This window comes from Balaenoptera acutorostrata, chromosome 6 (genome assembly GCF_949987535.1).
Source record: "Balaenoptera acutorostrata chromosome 6, mBalAcu1.1, whole genome shotgun sequence".
Taxonomy (NCBI): domain Eukaryota; kingdom Metazoa; phylum Chordata; class Mammalia; order Artiodactyla; family Balaenopteridae; genus Balaenoptera; species Balaenoptera acutorostrata.
The window spans coordinates 124,753,911-124,774,481 of NC_080069.1; the positions used below are offsets into that span (position 1 = coordinate 124,753,911).

Below are 20,571 nucleotides of genomic sequence, written 5' to 3' on the forward strand. Positions count from 1 at the left end.
GGGCACCTGAGGGGACGCAGATGTGGGGGACAGCGTTGGGAAGTCTGCGGGGAAGTGGGGTGTTCGGTGTGGATCTGGGCCCGAGGGTTCAGGGGTAAGAGTGAGTAGTGGGTACGGGCGGGGATGCGGACGGGGGTCTGGGCTGAGCTGAAACCGTGGAGGCAGTTCGTAAGGCGGGACTGCGGAGTCCGCAGCCCCGCACCTGCACCGCCCCCCTCAAGAGCGCACCTCAGCGCGCCACCCGCCCGTGGCCCTCGCGGCGCCCCGTAGCCGCACGCCCCGCGACCGCAGCGCTCTGCGCACGCGCACCTCTCCGCGCGCCGCACTCCCGTGGCCCTCGCGGAGCCCCATAGCCGCGCGCCCCGCCGAGCCGGCGCCAAGATGGCGGCGCTGACGAGCGCAGAGTGGCCGCGCCGGGGGCCGCGGGGGCCGAAGCCGAGCCTCCGCGGCTGAGCCCCTGAGCCGCCCTCGAGGCAGGCGCCCGGTCGCCGGGGCCCGGGACATGGTGCGATCCGCGCCGCGCCGCCGCCGCCGCTGCCGCTGAACTCGGGAGCCGCGCCGGGCTCGGACGTGGGAGCGGGAAGATGTTTTCCGCGCTCAAGAAGCTGGTGGGGTCGGAGCAGGCTCCGGGCCGCGACAAGAACATCCCGGCCGGGCTGCAGTCCATGAACCAGGCGCTGCAGAGGCGCTTCGCCAAGGGGGTGCAGTACAACAGTGAGTGTGGCCCGGCGTGGGGTTCCTGCGGGGGCACGTGGAAAGTGGGGGCACGGGTGCAGGGGGCGCCGTCCCGCGGGGTCCGCAGGCCCCGGCCGCGCCGTCCAGGACTTGTGGTAACCGGGGCGGGCCTCGCCCGGGAAGCGCTGGGGGGCCCGTCGCGCTCCGAGGGCCTCGCCGTCTGTGTGCAGGTGAGCTGAGCCCTTACCTGTGCCGGGCACGTTGCGGGTGCCCCAGGGGCGTTCCCTTGGGGTTGGGAGGTGATGCGGGCCGGAGAGGAGGTCCTAGAGGACCCCAGGGCCAGAAGGTGGGCTCCTCGGCCGGCGCTCCCCTCTGACCTGTGGGTCATTCCCGAGGAATGCTGGCATGATGGGACATTCGAGTGAAATTGGTCCAGGCGGTTCCTGGTGCGTCTGCGGTACCCTCATTGGCCCAGGTGACCTCGTCTAAGAGAGATTCTTACATAACGTGGGGAGAGTCTGTGGTGTATGACGCTTCTTAAAGGGGGTGGTGGAGCTCTCCATCCATGAACCGTGGGGTCACCCGCAAGAGAAGAGAGCGGAGGACTCCGCTGGCTCTGGTAGTTTGAGCTATGGGGTTTTTCTTTGTAGACTTCGTACCCCGTTTGAAGACGGAATGTCAGCTACGCCGCACGTTCTTGCCCCCCCTTTTTTTTTTTTTTTTTAAAGCATTTGTAAGGGATATATTTAGAAAAGCTCCAGAAGGCACAGGCTCTTACTTGTTATCGTAGAGATTTCTTTTCTCCTACGGGAAAGAGGAGTTATTTACCAGATGCCCTGAAAGCCCAGGTCGTTTCCAGTCCCCAGTTATAAATTATGTAAATTGTGTAGCTCCTAGAGGCTGACCGTCCTCTTGACCTCTTTAAAGTTTTTCCATCTTGCTGGCTTTTTGCTAGGAGTATTTAAAGATTTTTTAATGTTGTTCTCTGCTTTTAAATTGTTTCCCTCTTTAAGTATTTCCATATATTGCTACAAGATACTGGACATTCCTCCCTTTGCTACTTTCAGGGGAGCCTTTCAGTCTCTGTGATGACCAATATTTCAGTAACAATGTACCATATTAAGAAACTGATTGGAAAGACTTTGGTTTTAAAAGAGGGATCGTTTTGCATGTATTTTACCCAAGTTTGTGTGTATTTCTCTCACATTCCAAGAAGAGAATAGTAAGTCAAAATACGCATTTACACAAGTCTTTACAACCCACCTTTGGTTCCCTTATTTAATTTTATTATTTATGGTATTATTTTTTAAAACTTAATCTTAGTCCTTTGGAAACTGGACCTGAAAAATGTTCACCTTTGGAAAAGCACTCCCTGGTGGGCACACCCCCTGGTCCTGGGTGGGCGGGAGTAAAAAGTAGAAAGGACATTGGAGTCCTTCCAGAGAAGAGACCCGCCTCAGGAAGTTGGGGGGGGGGGCAGATTCTGATCTGGAACAAAATGAATGAAAGGTGGTGCAGTTGAGAGAAACGGGGTGCTGTGCCCACAGGACATTTCAGGGTGGTGCTGCCCCTGTAGTTGGCTAATACTGCAATTTTGAAACTTTTAAATTTATTAGTCAGTAGAATAGAACATTTCTAATATTTATTTCCCAAAACATCTTACTTAGGGGAGCAAACCAGCAATATGATAGTTATAGACTCAGGACTTTTATGGGTAAGAATTAATGATTGTCTCTTACAGAACCTTGTCCTCCTGGGGCAGATAAGTCGTTTTCTTTTAAATTGCTGTGACGATGAGAAGTGACACCCATGCAGTGTCCCAGCATACACATCCCATTTAGAATCAAAACCCAAATGAGCCATTGGACGGCGTCCATGGTTTGGAAGTCATTCGCGTGTAAGGTGGAAGGACGCTGCCTGTGTGTGTTGGGTCCGGTGAGGAGGCACCGGTCTTGTGCATTTCGTCCAGACTGCCCTTGCTCCAGGCTGCATTCCTTACGGAGAAAGCCTCCAGACGCTGGGACAGCCAGAGTCCTGGCCAGTCGGATTTCAGTGCTAGAACTTAAAATGGAGTTAAACACTTCCTTACCAAGAAACCTTTGAAAGGTTGGTTTCTGGGTAAGAGAGCTTTTTCTTTCGGAAATAAACAGCTGTGTTTGGCAAACTATTTGACCTGCCCCAGCAGGGCCGATTTGCAAATTCCTGAGCCTTTGCTGCCTGTGACCTGCCACGTTTTCATTTATAGGTTTTCCTTCCCTAGCGTTCCTTTACTTAGCAAATATTTACTGAGCGTAGATCAGTGAAAACCCAGACAGCAGTCTCTGCCTTGTGGAGCTTCCATTCTAGTGGGGGTAGAAAGGCAGACTGTGGGCACTAAACATGATTAGGAGGTAACCATATAACCTATCTGAAGGGTGGAGGAATGGAGCAGGGTGGGGGCTGGGGTTGGGACTTTAAGTAGAAGGTCAGAGCGGGCCTTGTGGAAAAGGGCCGAGGGGGTCACAGTGGAGCGAGGTCAGGAGAGAAGCACGGGGGGCCCTCACACCATCCTGGGGACTCTGTGAACGGGACACCTTAGAGGGCTCTGAGCAGAGGAGCCACTGCTGCGGTGGGGGTGAGGGGCTGCCCAGGAGGAGGTGACCAGCTGGGCGTCTGTCTAGTGATCCTGCTGCTGGTATCAGGGCATCGTTGGATTTCAGTTGTGCCTCCTGCAGAGTGGTTGATTGCATCATTTGCATCCAAGATGGACCATACTTTTTTTTTTTTTTGTATGAAAATACAAAAAAAAGATTCCCTATCTTGCAGGAAATGTGTGGCAGTGTGAGTGAGTTACTGTTGAATCAGGGAGTAGAAGAGATTCTTGGGTCCTGTAGTAGATCCCTGTGTCTTCTGCGTTGTATCTTTACTTAGAATAAAAGAAAAGACGTAGAATAGAAATAGAGAGTTACTCTGTTTAGTAAAACGTCTTGCATGCCGCATGCTTCTTAAGTAAAGGGCTCCTCATCACTTCTTGGGTGAATCTTTATTAAAGGTTTTTCAGTGAATCACTTATTTAGCTTATCTGAGCCAATGTCTAAGGTTCTGAGATTGATTTGAATTTTTAATTTAAAAGTAGAGGCCAATTCCTTTTTTTAATGGATGAAACCAGATCATTTTATTTATTTCTGACATTATACGGTTTCTTCTAATTAACTTTTTTGAAGAGTAAATTTCAAATTTTAAAAGGATTTCAGTTGAAGAGAGAGAAAATTAAGACTTTTCATTCTCAAAACAGAATAGAAAACAAATATCAATATATGTTAAAATTGGTAAAGATATAAAAGAAGGAAACAGTTCTAAGATTATATCAAGACTCTGGACAGACAAGCCGTGTTTGAAAAAAGAACCAAAGAGACCCTCCAGAAATGAAAGAGCACGGTCACGAAAACAAAAAGCCGGCAGGTAGGCGAAGCAGCATAATAGCTGAAGGTGGAGTTGGCACCTGGCAGGGAGATGCGGGCCCAGAACTGAGCGATGCCCACACACGTGTGATCTGAGTCTCAGAAGGAAAGAATAGCAGGGATGGAGAAGAGGCAGTTACTGCAGAAATGCAGGCTAGGACTTTCTGGAGTTCCCGGAGTACAGGAAACTCCAAGAAATCCAAGGCCAGGGCTTTCAAACTCCCAGAGTTGGACACATCATGGGAATTTCAGGACAGCAAAATCAAAGAGGAAAATTGTAGAAGCGACCAGTGCAAGCAGAGGGACAGCCAAGAGCCTGACAGCACGCTGGCAGTGATGGTGGTGGAGGCGTTCCTGAGGGGAAAGCCTGGTTGGCCTAGAAATCTACACCAAGTAAGCGAGTGCGATTAAACCCCTCTCCAGTCTAAGATGGACAGTTTCTGTGCGAAGGTTCCTGCTGAAATAAATCCTGGAGGAGGTACTCCAGACAGATGGAGGGGGAGCTCGGGAGACGGAGGAGGTTTGCAAGGCACGGGTCAGCACGGAAATGGGTGAACAAGCATCGTGACCCCCGTGGGGGATGCAGAAGGAGAAGCCAGAACGCTAGCAACCAGCGTGTAACCCACGATGGCGCTGACCAGAGCTGTGGTTAAGTGGGAGCCAAGGACATGTATTAACTTCAGACTTTACTGCAGCTAAGGTGTGTGTTAAAAATTTAAGAATAGAAATAGATCTCAAATCTTCCAAATAAATACCAGGCAAAAGAGGAATAAAAAAAAAAAACCTCGCCCAACATGAAAGAAGGCAGAAAAGAGGGGAGGGAACCCTGGCAGTGACTGGAAATGATCACACGTGGCGGAGGGGGTTACCCGCCTCTGTTGGCAACCAGGGAATGTGAACAGGCAGACGCACCAGTGAAAGAAAGACTGCGATTTGATTTCTTTCTGGCTGTGTGGTGTGTAAGAGACACGTCCACCACACGATGGCATGGAAAGGTTGAAAGCAGGCTTGTGGAACCAAGCAGTGGGTCAGTATCAGCCACAAGGAAGCTGCACCCGTGGGGTCCTCGTGCTGGAGCTGTGGGGATTCACACTGGCTGCAGGTCAGACAGCCGGCCAGGCGAGAGGAAGACTCAGCGAGGAGCAGGTGTCTGCACCCAGCCCCGCTCAAAGCAAGGCGCGTTCCTGAAAGCGACAGTCCGAACAGACACCCAAGAATATGTACCATGCAGACCACATTCTGTGGCCACAGTGAGTAAAACTGGATAGGAATAACAAAAAGGTACAACTTCTGGGGGGAAACTTAAAACTATTTCTAAGTAATTTATGGGTCAAGGAAGTATTTGTAATCCAGTGATAATGAACACCCCATATACTTGTGGTGGTCATCGACCTGAGAATACAATGTGAAAACCCAGAAGAACAGGGTTAAACCTCAAGAAAGTAAAAGGAAGTAAGTGACAAAGAAAAAAGCAGAAGCAAGTGGTTTTTAAGAAGGATCAGTGGAGGCATCCAGCAAAACACACGGGGTGTGTGTACGTGACTGGTCAAGTAGACGAGCCTCTGGGAAGATTAATTAAACAGACAAAACAAATATCCAGAAGGACGAAGAGTACACAGCAGCAACCACGAAGTCTAGAACATAAAATGTCATGGATGACTTTGTGCCACTACATTGAAAACTTAGAAGGCAGTGCCCTGGAGGATGACCGGGTGAGAAACACGGAGTCCACGCCGGCCCTGCCAGGCGCTCGGTGGCAGCGGGGGAGGCACTGCCCCCAGCCCTCCACGTGCACGCTCCTAAGTACTGGTTGAGCAAGCAAAGCAGAGTCCAGGCTTCCTGCTGTCACCCCGAGTGTGGTCTTGAGGAGCCCTGCGTCCTGCAGAACCCTGCACCGAAGATGCCAGGGCTCTGGGAAGGTAGGGTGAGAGCCGACGTGCGAATCACGCGGCCTGCAGAGGCGAGCACAGCCTGCCCCACGGGCACCCGGCTCTGGAGCACTGCGTTCCGGAGAGCAGAGTCCCGGGGTTGCCCACCTGCCCCGGAGGAAGTCCGTCGGGGTCCTGGGGGAGAGCAGGGCTGCCGGTGCCCCAAGTGAGCGAACGTGTGCCCACGGCCTCGTCCCTCCGGGGGCCCCCGGCCAGCCCACACCACTCAGCTCTCGGGGCTCGCCAGACACACTGGCCACGTCTGTGCACAAGAAGCCGTGCATGCACTCCCTCGGCGGAGTGAAAGTTTGCCTTTGCCGTGATTGTTTGCCTGATCTGTGCGCTTTCTCCCCCGCAGTGAAGATCGTGATCCGAGGGGACAGGAACACGGGCAAGACAGCCTTGTGGCACCGGCTGCAGGGCAAGAAGTTCGTGGAGGAGTACATCCCCACACAGGAGATCCAGGTCACCAGCATCCACTGGAGCTACAAAAGTGAGGGCGGCGGTGGGTGGGGGGCTTCCCGGGGGTCTGGGTGGGCACCGGCCTGCTGGGTAGGGGTTTTCCTCCCGTCGCCCTCCCCCAGCCTGGGGTCGTCACAGGAACGCCGCACACGCGTGAACTCGGGGGCTCATCAAAGCCGCTTTGGGGTTGCCCTGAAGTCCCCTGTCCCGCGGGAGACTCGGTCCACTTAGGGAGCGGGGCCAGAGGCCCAGACCTTCGGACGTCCCAGGGGCAGAGCCTCCGGGCAGGGACCATCCCGGCCACAGCACGTGCTGGGCCCCAGCAGACAGAGGCCCCCAGGGCCTTGGAGCCCAGCTCTCAGCGGCAGTTGTGAAGTGCCAGTCCCCACAGGGTCCTGGGAGGGGGTTTGTTGGCGAGATTGCCTGATGGGCAGAACACACCTGGCGGCCACCCGGCCGTAGCCAGAACGGCGGGCACCTCCGCTCTGCTCCTGGGGGACAGCGACCACGGGGCGCCCTGCTGGGAGGGAGAGAATCCACTCTGCGTGCTCAGGAGCCAGAAAGCACAAGACCTTTGAGCCATTTTAAACATCCCTTTTCGGGGCTTCCCTGGTGGCGCAGTGGTTGAGAATCTGCCTGCCAATGCGGGGGACACGGGTTCAGGCCCTGGTCTGGGAAGATCCCACATGCCGCGGAGCAACTAAGCCCGTGAGCCACAACTACTGAGCCTGCGCGTCTGGAGCCTGTGCCCCGCAACAAGAGAGGCCGCGATAGTGAGAGGCCCGCGCACCGCGATGAAGAGTGGCCCCTGCTCGCCGCAACTAGAGAAAGCCCTCCCACAGAAACGAAGACCCAACACAGCCAAAAATAAATAAATAAAAATTTAAAAAAAAAAAAACTGATCTAGAATTTTAAAAAAAACCCAAAACATTCCTTTTCGTTGAAAAAAAAATCCAGCGGGCCAACAGCAGGACACATGGGCCTTTGTAGAAGTTCCAACTCCCTCCTAGGGATGGCCAGGCCGCGAAGTAGGACAGCTGTGTGGACTCAGTGTTGCCCTGCCCGCCAGCTGCAGAGGGAAGCCTCACCCCCTAGGGCACCCCTTCCCGGTTTGGGGTGAAGTTGGCGGGGACAGCGCACTTCTTGTGCCCTGCAGCTTGGTGGCAGGTGCCTGGCAGTTCCCCGCCTCTCCCCTTTCCCCACGGAATCCCTGGGGTGGCGGGTGGACCCGCTGACGGCCCGGGCATGTGCACAGGCCCTGACGCCAGACTGGCCGATCCCAGAGCCTGCTCCCCTGGCCCCCCACACGCAGCAGACCAGAGACCTCTGCCAAGGAGCAGGGGCAGAGTCACTGGAACCGGGCCTTCCCGCAGAAGCCAGGGGGCCTGCGGGGGCCTGGGTTCTGGCTGGGCACAAGCCCGCCCCAGGGACCCTTCAGGACACGCAGTCGTGTCAGCTGAGGAGGTGTCCAGATTGTTCCCTGCCTTCCAGGGAGGGGGTGTCCTGGGCACAGCACCCGCCAGCCTGGGCGGGAGCAGGGGCCCTTGGGGAGGCGCCGAGTGGGGACAGTGACATCCGCACAGCCCCTGAAGGTGGTCCATTGAAACCGGAAGTTCACACTGGGTGCTGATCTTACTGTTTTCCCCCTATTTTAGCCACTGATGATATCGTGAAAGTTGAAGTCTGGGATGTGGTTGACAAAGGTAAGTCAGATCCTTCTATGAGCGTGCTTTTCTCTTTCAAGCTTTGCTTGTGCTGTGGAGGAGAACAGCTGTCCTCTCTCCCTCGCTGGCGGCTCCTCCTCTGCCGCCTCCTGGCGCCTCGGTCCCTTGACTCTGGCTCCTGGGCACAGGGGCCATCGGAGGCCTGGCTCTGTGCTGACCGTGCCGTCGGGCTACGGGTGTGTGGTCCAGGATGGAGCGCCCGGTGCTGACCAGTTAGGGCACCATGGTCTTTGCTCTTGAAACACCTGTTCCACCCGCTTGAGCTGAGCACGTGGCCATGGAGGGCGGACACGGACCACAGCCAGAGGCTCTGGGGGGCTGTTCAGGGAGCCCTTCCTGCAGCACCATGGGTGTGGCAGCCCACTAGTTCCTGCCCCTGTGCCCAGAGCCAAGGGTCCTTGGCTTCTGAAGTGGCTTGAGCTTTCGGGGACCCCAGCACGCACACAGACCCCAAATGGCCGTGCCCTGTGTGCAGCAGGCGGGCCGGGGCGGGGGGCGTGGGCACGTTCGCCCCCAGCGTTCCATCTCATTCATTTCCTCCTTGCACCCAGGCCATCGGCCCTTCCTCTGTGATGCTCGTGCTCCTCCCTGGGGCCGGTGCCCTGTGCGCACCATGGTCTGACCTCGCAGGTTTGACCTCCGACCCCCAGGCCCGGCCTCGGACCCCGCAGGCCTGCTATAGCTCCTCCCGTCCTTCAGGGACAAAGGGACGTTGTCTTCTACGAGCCTGTGATTTCTGGTGCAGGACACGCGCGCTCTTCTACACCACGTTCTGTGGAGGCGGGTTTGGGTTCCGAGGACCCATTGAGCCGGGTGAGGATACTGCTGCCCCCAGGGTGCTTTAAACCCCACGGGGCCTGGAGGGGCCTCGTGCTGCGAGCTGTGCTTGCACGGCGTCCTGTGTGCGTGCGGCCGGGTAGCACTAGGAAGCAGCCCCTTGCGGCCCAGCCGCCAGCCCGGATGTGAGGGGGAGCCGTCGCCCGGGCCAGGCTGCCCTCCATGCCCCGGCACAGCCCGCACCCCTGCCCCCGCGTGCCTGGCTCCGACTCCCTGGGTCTGCGCTCATTCGGGACGGGATGCCCATGTCCAGAATGGGCTCTGTCTTTGGCGACGGGACCCCTTCCATGCGGCAGCATGTCGTGTCCTCAGTGGGGGGGAACAGCCTCATGGTACAGAGGCAGACACTGCCCTGTTCTGGGAACCTCCGAGCACCCCGCTTCCAGCCCGTGGAAGGGCAGTGATGGGCTGGCCGCAGTTCCCTGCGTGGCTGTTCTCCCCAGAGCTCCTTGCGGTGTGGAGAGGAGGCTTGCGCACGTGCTGGCAGCCAGGGGCAGGGGCAGCATTCCACATGAGCGCGCAGCATCCCCAGAGCGCCCTCATCTGGTCCCCTTCGGGTGGGAATCTTCAGAGTGGGAAGGAAAAGTGCCTTCTCTACCACCCTAACTGGTCCCCTGTTGGACACGTCCGAGGCTCGTCCACAGCAGCAAAGGGCATCGAGTTGGAGGGGGGTGGCAGCGGCTGAGAGGTGGTGCCCCTCATGGTGGGAGCGGGCGTGGCATAACTCTGGCTGCCCGGCCCTCCTCCCAGGAGCACTGGCCCAGTTTCCGCTCTGCTCGCAGCCGGGCGGTGGTGGCACGTCCTGGGCTTCGGCCGCACCTGTCGGCAGTCGCGGAGCTCGGGCCTCGACCCTGTGGCCCCAGGCGTCCACTGGGAGGGCGCGAGGTGGCCAGCGTCTGTTGAGCTGGGGGCGCCTCCAGAGACGGGATCAGAGGGTGGTGAGAGGTTCTGGGAGAGGCTGCGGAAGAGGCAGAGGGCGGCCTTCTAATAAACGAACCCCGGTTTGTTGGTTTCGCCCAGCCCGCTGCTCTGAGACTGAGGGCCCCAGGACCCTAGGGTGACGAGTGGTCCTTCCTCCCCTGTCAGAAATGTCTGAGGTGGAGGGAAGGGAGGCTGGGCATGGGAGCTGTTGCTGCTCAGGTGGTTCCACGGCTTCCTGGCCCCAAGCCCAGCTCGTCCACCCTCAGCACCGGCTCAGGGAGCCTCCGTGGCCTCCCTGGGGTCCTGGCCGTGTCCTGCCCTAGGGTCCCGGGGGCTCCAACCCCAGCCCGTAAGGCACCTACTGGAGGTGGGGGCAGGGGCATGGGGGGCAGTGGGACACGAGGAGGGGCTGCCACCCCCTCAGGGCATCCTTGGGCCCAGCGTTTCCACCCCGTGACTTTGTGTCTTTTCTTAAGGGAAATGCAAGAAGCGAGGCGATGCCTTGAAGATGGAGAATGACCCCCAGGAGGTGAGCTGCGTCTCTTCCCACGTGGCCCACTACTTCGGGTGGGGGTTTGTGAGCAGGCATCTGTTTTTCAGACCCCTCTGCCCCCTGCCTGCCTGGCCCTCCTGAGGACTCCATCTGTGCTGGTGGACTCAGGTGGCTCAGTGGCCACTCCCATGCTGCCCTTGGTCGCGTTGGGGTGGCTGGGGTCCCCTGAGCTGCTGCTCTGTGTCAGGGATGCCCGCCAGACCCTACTCGGAGTTGGGGTGACCTGAGAGGTATTTAGGTGAAGTGGCCTAATTTTATATCCGTGTTACAAAGGCCTCAGCTGTTAAAAGCATAGGCATACCTTCAGGTGTGGCCCTGGGTACACGTGGGCATGAGTGGGGCTCCGAGAGGGCTCTCACCACGGTCGCCACCTCGACACAAAAAGTCAGGGGCCAGCTAGCACTCCTTCCGGTCCGCAAAGCTTTCTGATGGCTTCTAAGGGCCCTTCTCTCCATGTCCTCCTGTCCGTAGACGGCCTCCTGACAGCGGGCAGCCTTTAGGATTCCCTTTTAGGACAGGAAGATTCAGTGACCGCCTGGCCCAGGTCTGTGTGGTCTTTGTGGGCATGTTGCCACCGCCCCCAGCTCTGCAGCCTCCCTGGTGTGCATGCTCTGGAAGGTTCTCTGGGACATGCATCCTCAGCTCTGCGACGCACCTCTTCAGCTCAGTTGTCCCAGCAGTGGAGCGTCCGTGAGCCCCAAGGGCAGGACACTGCCTACGGCCAACGCGGGGACCCTCAGTGGAGGGCAGGCACAATGCGGCCTCCGCTCCAGATAACCTCGCGTCTACGTTTTTTTTCCCAAAATGAAAATAGCCGTTGTCTTTTCAGTTGTAAAAGTCCTGTTCGGCCTTTCCCCGGAGATGGTGGGTGCTCACCTGTGGGACCTGGCCCGGGGCACCGTCTCTGAGGCCCGATTCCCCCATCCCTAGGCGGAGTCCGAGATGGCCCTGGATGCCGAGTTCCTGGACGTGTACAAGAACTGCAACGGGGTGGTCATGATGTTCGACATCACCAAGCAGTGGTAAGGGCGCTGGCCCGCGAGGGCGTCCAGCAGGGCACTCAGTGCTTCTTGAGGGCTGGCCGTGGGCAGTGTGCACGCTGCCCATTCAGCCAGGCTCTTCCCCGGGGGCGGAAGCTAAGGCGGGTCTCTCCCCACACGCGCCTCCCAAGGACCTTCAACTACATCCTCCGGGAGCTTCCCAAAGTGCCGACGCACGTGCCTGTGTGCGTGCTGGGGAACTACCGCGACATGGGCGAGCACCGCGTCATCCTGCCCGACGACGTGCGAGACTTCATCGACAACCTGGACAGGTGGGTGCCAGCCCGCGGGCGCGGCTGCTGCGGGTCGGCCTGGCCGCCCGGGACGCTCCCGCCCGCGCCCTCCTCCGCGTCGAGCCCTGGCCGCCCACCCAGCGGCACGGCCCCGGGGCCCCAGGTGCGCCAGCTCCCCCGGCTTCCCTGCCCCGCCGGGACGGGGATGCGGACCTGGAGGGTGGGGTGTGGGTGGGCAGGACCGAGGGTGGGCAGCTGGCAGTCCCAGGTGCCAGGTGGGGGCGGCCTCCCTCCATCTCCGAGGCCGGGGCCGGGCGCTGGGGATGGTGCGTCGAGGTCCTGCCGGGGCGGGCAGGCAGCACCTCCCTGGTGCAGGCATCCCGTGGTGGGCGCCCGGCCAAGCAGAGCCCTCTGAACTTCAGGTCTCCGCCTGGCGACTGTGAGCCCATCACCCACAGGAGGCGACTCAGCCCTGCAAGGGGTGCTGGCGCCAAGGGTGGCCCAGCCCAGAGGGGCCACGCCACGCTGCCCGCTGCCACCACCGTCCCTCATGTCTCCGTGCTTTTCATGAACAGGCCCCCAGGGTCTTCTTACTTCCGCTACGCCGAGTCCTCCATGAAGAACAGCTTCGGTCTCAAGTACCTGCACAGGTTCTTCAATATCCCATTCCTGCAGCTTCAGGTGAGCCCTGCTGGCAGGGTGCAGGGGGTGGGGCTTGGGTCTGCCAGGGCCGCTGTGGCGCAGGGGTGGGGCCCCAGCGGGCGGGCAGCTTGTTGGTCTGGTTGGAGCGAGGCCATCAGTTCGGACGCCGCGTGCGGGTGCTGGCGGCCGCTGGATGGCCCGCCCTGTCCCCTCCCCTTGCTGGGGGGTCCGGGACCTGGGCCCTTCTGGAACCACGGACCCAGCTGCGGGAGAACGTGGGTGTCCTTACACGTTCCTCCCGGGAGCTGCAACCCTCTGCGCTGACCCCTGCTGGGGCCCTCGTGTGTCCGTCCTCGCTGTGGAGGTGCCCTCGGCCCTGGCACCCAGATCAGGACGCCTCGGATCCTCCCTGTGGCCGTGCCGCTGTGTCCCCGTGGTGGACCTGGCCCCTCTCTGGCGACAGGTGCCGGGATGGGCCCGAGCAGCCCCTGCCCTCCTCCCCCTGCTGTGCAGCCCTTTGCTGTTGGCGTTACTGACCCTCGTATTTGGGAACAGTTGTAGGTTTGCAGAGAGCGCAGAGGGTTCCCGTGCCCCAGTTCAGTTCCCCGATTGCAGCCTTGTGTTTCCACGGTGTTCCCGTTAAGACCACAGAACCAGGCTTTGTCGGCACCTCCTGCCGGCCCTCTGTCCTGGGCCCCACGCAGCCCACCCCACACGTAGTGGTCACTTCCGCGGCTGCGCTGGGCTGTGACAGTTCCTCAGACGTACCTGGCTCAGGGTCTGTCTGACCTCAGATGGGTGATGGGCTTTTGTGCACGAGACCCCAGAGGTGACTGCCCTGCTCATCACATAGCGGGGACACGTGCCACCCACACGGCTTGTCACTGGGACATTGACCCGTGGCCCTTGCAGCCACAGTGGCTTCTGTTCTTTCTCCAAAAGGATGTAGAACTTACTCAGGCGAGCGGCTGTCTTTCCTTTTCTCTTGCCGCCTTTTGAAGAGACAAGGCCTCTGCAGGCCAGGGCGGCGGGCATTTTCAGGGTGTCCAGACCTCGCAGACGTGCCGGCCGCCCTATCCTGGGTGTTGATCCACGTCGCCTGTAGGGGTCCCTTTAATTTTCTGTCCAAGTAAAACGTGCACACAAATCGCAGGAAAACACCCCCAGCCTGGGTTGGGGGGGTGGCATCGGGCAGGATGGAAGCTGGAAGCCGCTGCTGACGCTGAGCCTGGGGCCAGCAGCAAGCGCGTGGTTTTCAGCAGGTGCTGGGGCTTCTTACGCCTCGGGGCCCCTCGTGTGAACAGGGCGCCGTCTCTCTGGGTGGTTCGCTCACATCACGACCTCTGCCCCTGGAGCCTGCAGGGCAGCCGAGGCGTCACGCCCCCCGGGCGAGGCCGTGCGGGCTCCCGGCTCCAGGCACTCCGCTTGAGGCGGTCTTGTCCCTCAAGGGCCAGCCGGGAGGGGCGCCAGGCGGAAGGGGTGGCTCACCGCAGTGACTGATGGTCCCAGCTCAGGTGTCTGCTTCCTCTCTGTAGAGAGAGACGCTGCTGCGGCAGCTGGAGACGAACCAGCTGGACATCGATGCCACGCTGGAGGAGTTGTCCGTGCAGCAGGAGACCGAGGACCAGAACTATGACATGTATGTCAGCCGCGGCTGCCCTCAGCGCTTAGACCCTGCAGGCAGGGCTCTGCGGGCAGGTGACACGTGTGCCCTGTGGGCCAGGCCTCCCTCTGAGCTCGGGGTGCGCTTGGCGGGGCTGCAGCACGAGTGCCACCCACCCGGGTAGATCTGTCCGCGTGGAGTTGTGTTGCTCAAAGAAATCGAGTCATTTCAGCTTTGAATGTGGTCCAGGCCCCGTGGGAAGGGGGCGAGGGTGGTGCTCTCCGCGCTGTCAGCTCTCGGCTCTTCCTTGGGAAGCAGATAGCGGGCTCCTCCTGACCCTGAGGATGTGAGGCTGGACACCCCAGGGCCCTGCCGCCCCCTGCCCACTGAGCACTTCGGGCCTGGCCTGCTTTAACCGGGTGTGACGGGCACACAGTGTGGCCGTCAGTTCACGGAGGTGCTTCTGCAGCTGCTGCCCCCAAACAGCTGTCTGCCTTGCAGGGGTGGAGGGAACATGGCGTGCAGGCCTGGTGCGGCTGTAGGCGCTCTAGCTGCCTGGCCCCAGCCTGCCTCTGTCCAGACCGGCCCACCTGTCGGCCACCTGGCACGCAGAACGGGGAGCCGCTGACCTGGCCACGTGTCCACCCCAGGCCCCGGCAAGACCGGCCACCCTGACGTTTTCCAGCCAAGGCCCCGTCCCTGTTTTGACGTAGGTTTCCCAGATTGATGCCAGTGGAGAGAGCTCCTTGACCTTGGGAGGGTGTGTGGGGTGGGAACCAAATCTCCTGGTCCTTGGTAGTGGAGGAAGGGGCGTTGTCCTGGCACTTCCAGCAGGATGGCCGAGCGGGTGGGGAACAGCCCCCAGGCAGGCCCTCCTGTGCCCTCGCAGGGTCTTGGGGCACCCAGAGCAGGTAGCAGGCCCATCCGCCTTCCACAGCTCGTGGGGGAAGGCCTAACCCTGAACCACCCCTAAAAACAGGTGCTTCCTTTGTTTTGTTGAATTATCCAGATGTTGGGGTTGGGGTAGGAAGCAGGCTGCTTCCCCGCCTGCGCGCACGGCCTGGAGCACGGGCTCTGGCTGCGGCCCGGGCAGGACCCTCGCGCCTCCCAGGTCCCCCAGATGGACTCGAGGAAGGGCCTTTGGGTCTCCCAGAGAAAGATCCAGCTGCTGCTTCTGGAACAGCAAGAGGGGGAGAAGCAGGAGTCATTCTAGGGTGGGGGGAGGTGTTCTCACCTGCTCCGGCTGCCAGGCCGGCCTCACCGTGGACGCCACCCTGGGGCTGACCAGCTCCTGCAAGGCGTCCTCTGACTGAGAGCTTGGGCGCCCGGCGTCACCAAGCACAGGCTCCCTGGGGAGGTGGCAGCTGGAGCCTCCCCACAGCGCCCGTCCCCGGCCAGCCCCCGGGACCAGGCCATTGGAAGAAGGTGGCACCATGGCGGGGCTCGGCTGTGGTGTCCCCGTCACCTCCCCTGAGCAGCCGGGGGACCGGACGAGGTCTGGGGCGGATCCCGCTCCCGGCCTGTGCCAGGACCCAGTGCCTTGCCCGTCCTTCCTCCCACCCCCCACCCCCTCCCCCAAATACCAACCTAGAGGTGAGGGCGGCCGGCCCAGACACCCCAGGCCCCCGGGGCCCCGGCCCACAAGCACAGGCCGGCTCTCCATTCCACACCTTCTGTTTGAAAGCCCACCCCACGGGAGGAGGGCCCTGCTACAGGCCTAGGTGACACCAGGGTCCTCAGCCAGTGGGACGGTCGGGCCCAGGCCACCCGGGTCTAGGCTCCTCCCTATCTGGGAGGCTTGCAGCCTGTCCCTGTAGGTGGGTCCTAGAAACAGGGTCGGGGGCCATAGGGCGGGGGCTCAGCAAAGCCTGCCTGTCCGCACACGTGCACATGCACACGCGCACAAACACAGGCACACACGCACGCACCCTTCCCCTCGCGGGAAGAGACTCCCAGCCAGCGTTGGTGTCCGCACCTGTCACCCGCCGCCCTGGGGGCGCTGTCAGTGTTTGCCACCAGCCCGCGCTGGGAAACCTCCTGGAAAGGCAGGTGGGGGCTCGGGGCCTGAGCGCGGGGCCACCCCGTCACCACCGGCGCAGCAGCAGCAGCCCCTGGGGAGCCTGAGAGCAAGAGACGCGGGAGGTGGCTTTCTCACTCCTCGCCCTGTTCGCCCGCAGCTTCCTCGAGATGATGGAGGCACGCAGCCGTGGCCACGCGTCCCCGCTGGCCACCAACGGGCAGAGTCCGTCCTCGGGCTCCCCGTCTCCCGTGGTGCCTCTGAGCGCAGTGCCCACGGCGAGCTCCAGCCCCGGCACGCCCCAGCCGGCTCCACAGCCGCCCCTCCAGGCCCCCTCGGCTTGCCCGGGGCCCCCCTCCGCCTCGGAGGCGCCGCCAGCCCCTGCGCAGCCCCTGGTCCCTGCCGCACCCCCGCGGCGCAGCGTCATCTCGCGGCTGTTCGGGATCTCGCCGGCGGCCGAGGTGGCCCCTTCACCCCCAGGTAGGCCCCAGGAGCAGCCCTCGGGAGGTGGGCACAGGCATCCCAAGCGGGGCGCGGCCCTGTCTCGCTGGCCCCGGGAGCCCTTGCCGACCAGGACGGGGCCCCCCTTCTTCCTGCGGGGCAGGCAGCCCCACAGCCTCGCCACACGGCATCCCGCTTGTGGCCCAGCCTGGGATGGACCCGGCTGGGCTGGGCGCTGGGCAAGAGTTGGTGCCTGCTGTCCACAGAGCCGGCCCCAGCTTCAGAGGCCCCGGCAAGAGTCCAGAACGTGGAGGACTTTGTTCCTGACGACAGTCTTGACCGCAGCTTCCTGGAGGACGCAGCCCCCCCGAAGGATGAAAAGGAAGTTGGAGCCACGGCCCCGCAGGACAGTGACAGGTTAGGGCGGGGCCTGGAAGGCAGGCGGGTGTCGGCTGCCGCCCTCAGCCTTGGCCCTCGGCCCGCCAGGTGTGGACTCTGCTGCCGCCCTGGCACTGGGCGGGCGGAGGGGACAGGCACCCCGCCTGCATCTGGGCGCCGGGGACAAAAGCAGAGCTGGGCCTGAGGAGCTGAGGGAAGGGCAGCCTCACACCTGCGGGGAGGGAGCAGGGCTCCCCGACTGCCGGTGACCCGCCTGTCGGTGGCATCTTCCTGTCCATGACCTCCTCGGGCCGATGCCACTTGAGAGCCTTGGCCGGTGGAAGGAGGAACCCTGGGGCCAAAGAGCCGCTGTCAGCTTCTCCCCCAGGGGGTGGCCGGTCAGGGCCGCACGGGGGAGGCTCGAGGCCCGGCGCGCACACTCCCTTCCCGGTGTGACCCGAGTGAGACCCACCTCCACCTCCACCGTCACCATGTGTCCCAAAGTGCAAAATCCCAGACCGAAGCCAGCACTGTGCTCCTGCCAAGGCAGGGCCCCGGCATCACTGAGCCCCCCATCACCCTGGGCCCCACACCCCTCACCTCGCCACCCCCCGGGAGGGCACCCGCCTCAGATGTCCACCCGCGGGCCCCGCCGTGGCTTCCCGCCGCACGGGGGCGTCTCTGTCCTCTCCTCAGCCCACCTCACACCTGCTTTCCTGTCGACCTCTGCCACAGCTCTGCTGCAATGTGGTGGGTCCCCTACACAGAACAGCCCCCAAGGCCACCCTCGAAGTGGGTCCCCCTTTGCTGCGTCCACGCAAGGGTGGACAACCCCGCCGTCAGGGCCCTTGCCTGGCACAGAGGGGCCTGGAGATCAGGGTGGGCGCTCCGTACCCCCCTCGTGACCTCTGACTGCCCTGCCTGTCCTTTGCAGTGATGAGGAGGCCCCAGGAGGGAACCCAATGGTGGCGGGTTTCCAGGACGACGTGGACCTTGAAGATAAGCCGCCTAATAGGCCCCTGCCACCCACGGGCCCCATCCCCAGGGAGCACATCACTCTGTCCAGCGAGGAGGAAGAAGAGGAGGCGGCAGGGCGCCACGAGGCCACCGTCCTGGTCCCCCAGAAGTGCTCTGAACCAGGGACCAAACGGTATGTTGGGGGTGGGAGGGAAGGGGTGTCCTGGTGGGGAGGGCAGCCTCAGGCTCCGTGACCCTCCTGTGTGTCCTGCAGTTCCTCCACGAAGGCCTCGAGGCCACACCAGGATGCAGCTCCCAGGGCCACGGAGCCCCACTGGCCAGGCGGCACCAAGCGCCCCGCCGAGGGCTCCTCTCCGGGGCTGGAGGAGGGGGAGGACAAGCAGGTGTCGTCAGAGAGTGACCCCGAGGGGCCTATTGCCGCCCAGATGCTGTCCTTCGTCATGGACGACCCTGACTTTGAGAGTGACCCAGATGCTCAGCGGAGAGCGGTGAGGACCGACCTTGGCACCCACACTGCCTCCGAGTCCAGGGCGAGTGGTGGGTGGGGAATGGCGGAAAGGCACCGAAGGCACGAGAACGTGGCGGGGGTCTCGCGGGGCGTGAGTCAGGGCAGCCTGGGTGAGCCGGGAGGGCTGCCCCGCAGGGGGCTGCGTGTGCCAGGCCCAGGCTGCCCCTGTTCTGGGGAGGATGTGGTGGGGGACCTCGGCATCACGGCTGCCCCGCTCGGGCCGTCGTCACTCTGGGTGAGCCCATGGTGCGGGGCCGGTGCAGGAGCCTCCTTACGGAGTCACGTGACAGGGAACCGGGGAGAGGCTCGGCGGCCCACCTGCCCGCTCCTTCTCCAGGGTGAGTTCCCGGTGCGAGAGGACCTCTCGGACGTGACGGACGAGGAAGCCACCAGCCCTGTCCAGCCGCCCCCGCCCCCCAAACCCCCCGCCCCCTCCTTCAGACTGAAGAACGACTCGGATCTCTTCGGGTTGGGGCTGGAGGACACGGGCCGCAAGGAGAGCAGCGAGGAAGGTAGCTGCGGGGTGACACGCCTGCCCCTCCCTCCCCGTCCAGCTGCATCGGCGCTGGTGACTTGCACTGTGTCCCAGCCAGGGGCCATGTTTCTGACCCCCTCACCTGTGCCTTTGAGCCTGGGGGCCCCAGAGCACAGGAGCAAGGTCAGGAGCACAGGGGCACAAGCAGCAAGGCCGTCCCGTGGGGCCGGAAGCCCAGTCCCTTTCTCTGTCCTGCTCGGGGTCCGGCTGTGTTCTGACGACATCCCAGGCTTTCAGGCCAGGACCAGGCTGGAAGGATGGGCAGCTGAGGCATCTGACCGAGTGGCCACGCAGGAGGCATTTGGCGGCGTGGGTAGCGCTGCTGCGAGCTCTTCTGGACCCTCTGTCCGGCCCTGCATTGCTGGCCCTCCGTGGAAAAAGCTGGCATGGTCTCCAGGCTGCTGAGCCCCCGTGCTCCATGACAACCCTGGCCAGCTCCACGGCTCCCTGCCCCATCCCCAGCCCCCACCCTGGGCAGCTCGAGCCCAGCAGCGTCACCTGGGCCGGTCCTGGAACTGCCTCGTCCCCAAAGTGGAGAGGAAAGGACCTTCCCGGGCTTGTCCTGGTGCTGAAGTGTCGGCCCGTCCACAGGAGTGGCTCCTGTTGCCTTTGTAGCCAGGGCCCCACCCAGATGCAGGGCAGAGGCTTGAGGTGCTGGGTGTTCACTCTGGGCTGTGCTCACACTGGGACCCCGGCTCAGGGCCTCTGCTGGACCCACCCACTCCCAGGCTCACACCAGTCCGGGAGCCTGGGGAGGGCCTGGCCTCTGGTCCACAGGGAGCTGACACTGCATCTTATCCGTGCAGATAAGGAGGGCAAGCCTCCCTCGAAGGAGAAGAAAAAGAAAAAGAAGAAGAGCAGAGAGGTACACACGCTCCCTGAGCCCTCCTGGGGTGCCGCTGGGCAGCGTGGGCCCCAGGGCGGGCCCTGCTCTCCCAGCCCCCGGCTGACGCTGCACCCGCCTCTCCAGGAGGAAGAGAAGGCCGCAAAGAAGAAGAGCAGGCGTAAGAAGAGCAGGGACCAGGCGGAGGACAAGGGCCGGGAGGAGCGGCGGCGGCGGCGGGGCCCGGAGAGGACTGCGGTCCACGAGCTGGAGGCCTTCCTGGGGGGCGGGGCCCCGGGCGGCCACCTCCGCGGGGGCGGCGATTACGAGGAGCTCTAGGCCTGGCCGCCACAGACCGCAGGGCGCTCCGCGTGTGCTGGGGGCGCTGGGCCTGCCCTGCGGGGAGGGGCAGCAGGCTCTGTGGGCAGCCGGCCCCCAGCGCTTCTCAGGGATGGGACTGAGGCCGAGGAAGCCCGTGAGGCTGTTTGCAGGGGTGGGGCGCTGTCCCTGTCGCCTGCCCGGCCCCCTGCTTGCCCTCGGCCCGCCGCACGCACTCACCCAGGCCCGCTGCATGCAGCGGCCTCCGCTTCGGCTGCGCCGGCGCTGCAGACCTCGGGTCCCCAGACCCTCGGGGCACCTGTGCAGAGGGCAGGCAGCGCTGGCGCCTCTCTGGGGGCCGCTCTTCCCAGGCACAGCGACCAGCTTTGCACCTGCACCTGAGCTCGGGCGTGCGCAGGCCGAGCGGGGAGGCCCTTAACACTCATGTCCTTTCGCTGTCCTTCCACACCACTCGGACCATAAAGCTCTCCTGTCCTACTGCGCATCTGTGTATG

At 62.0% G+C, this 20,571-nt stretch overlaps 1 protein-coding gene across 2 annotated transcripts; it reads left to right on the forward strand.

Moving 5' to 3' along the window:
* The first annotated feature begins 75 nt into the window (after positions 1-75).
* RABL6 (RAB, member RAS oncogene family like 6) lies at positions 76-20,559 on the forward strand. Of its 2 annotated transcripts, none has more exons than XM_057547960.1 (15): positions 76-94; positions 6,402-6,536; positions 8,161-8,208; positions 10,464-10,516; positions 11,471-11,562; positions 11,712-11,852; positions 12,389-12,494; positions 13,991-14,094; positions 16,236-16,555; positions 16,783-16,933; positions 17,829-18,044; positions 18,126-18,360; positions 18,718-18,892; positions 19,722-19,780; positions 19,886-20,559. In XM_057547960.1, exons 4-15 carry the CDS (start codon positions 10,496-10,498, stop codon positions 20,075-20,077), a joined length of 1,812 nt encoding a protein of 603 aa, XP_057403943.1. In that variant the 5' UTR covers positions 76-94; positions 6,402-6,536; positions 8,161-8,208; positions 10,464-10,495; the 3' UTR covers positions 20,078-20,559. The 2 variants fall into 2 exon arrangements, with proteins under 2 accessions (XP_057403943.1, XP_007194440.2); XM_007194378.2 differs by lacking the exon at positions 76-94 and adding an exon at positions 311-714.
* Positions 20,560-20,571: the final 12 nt, after the last annotated feature.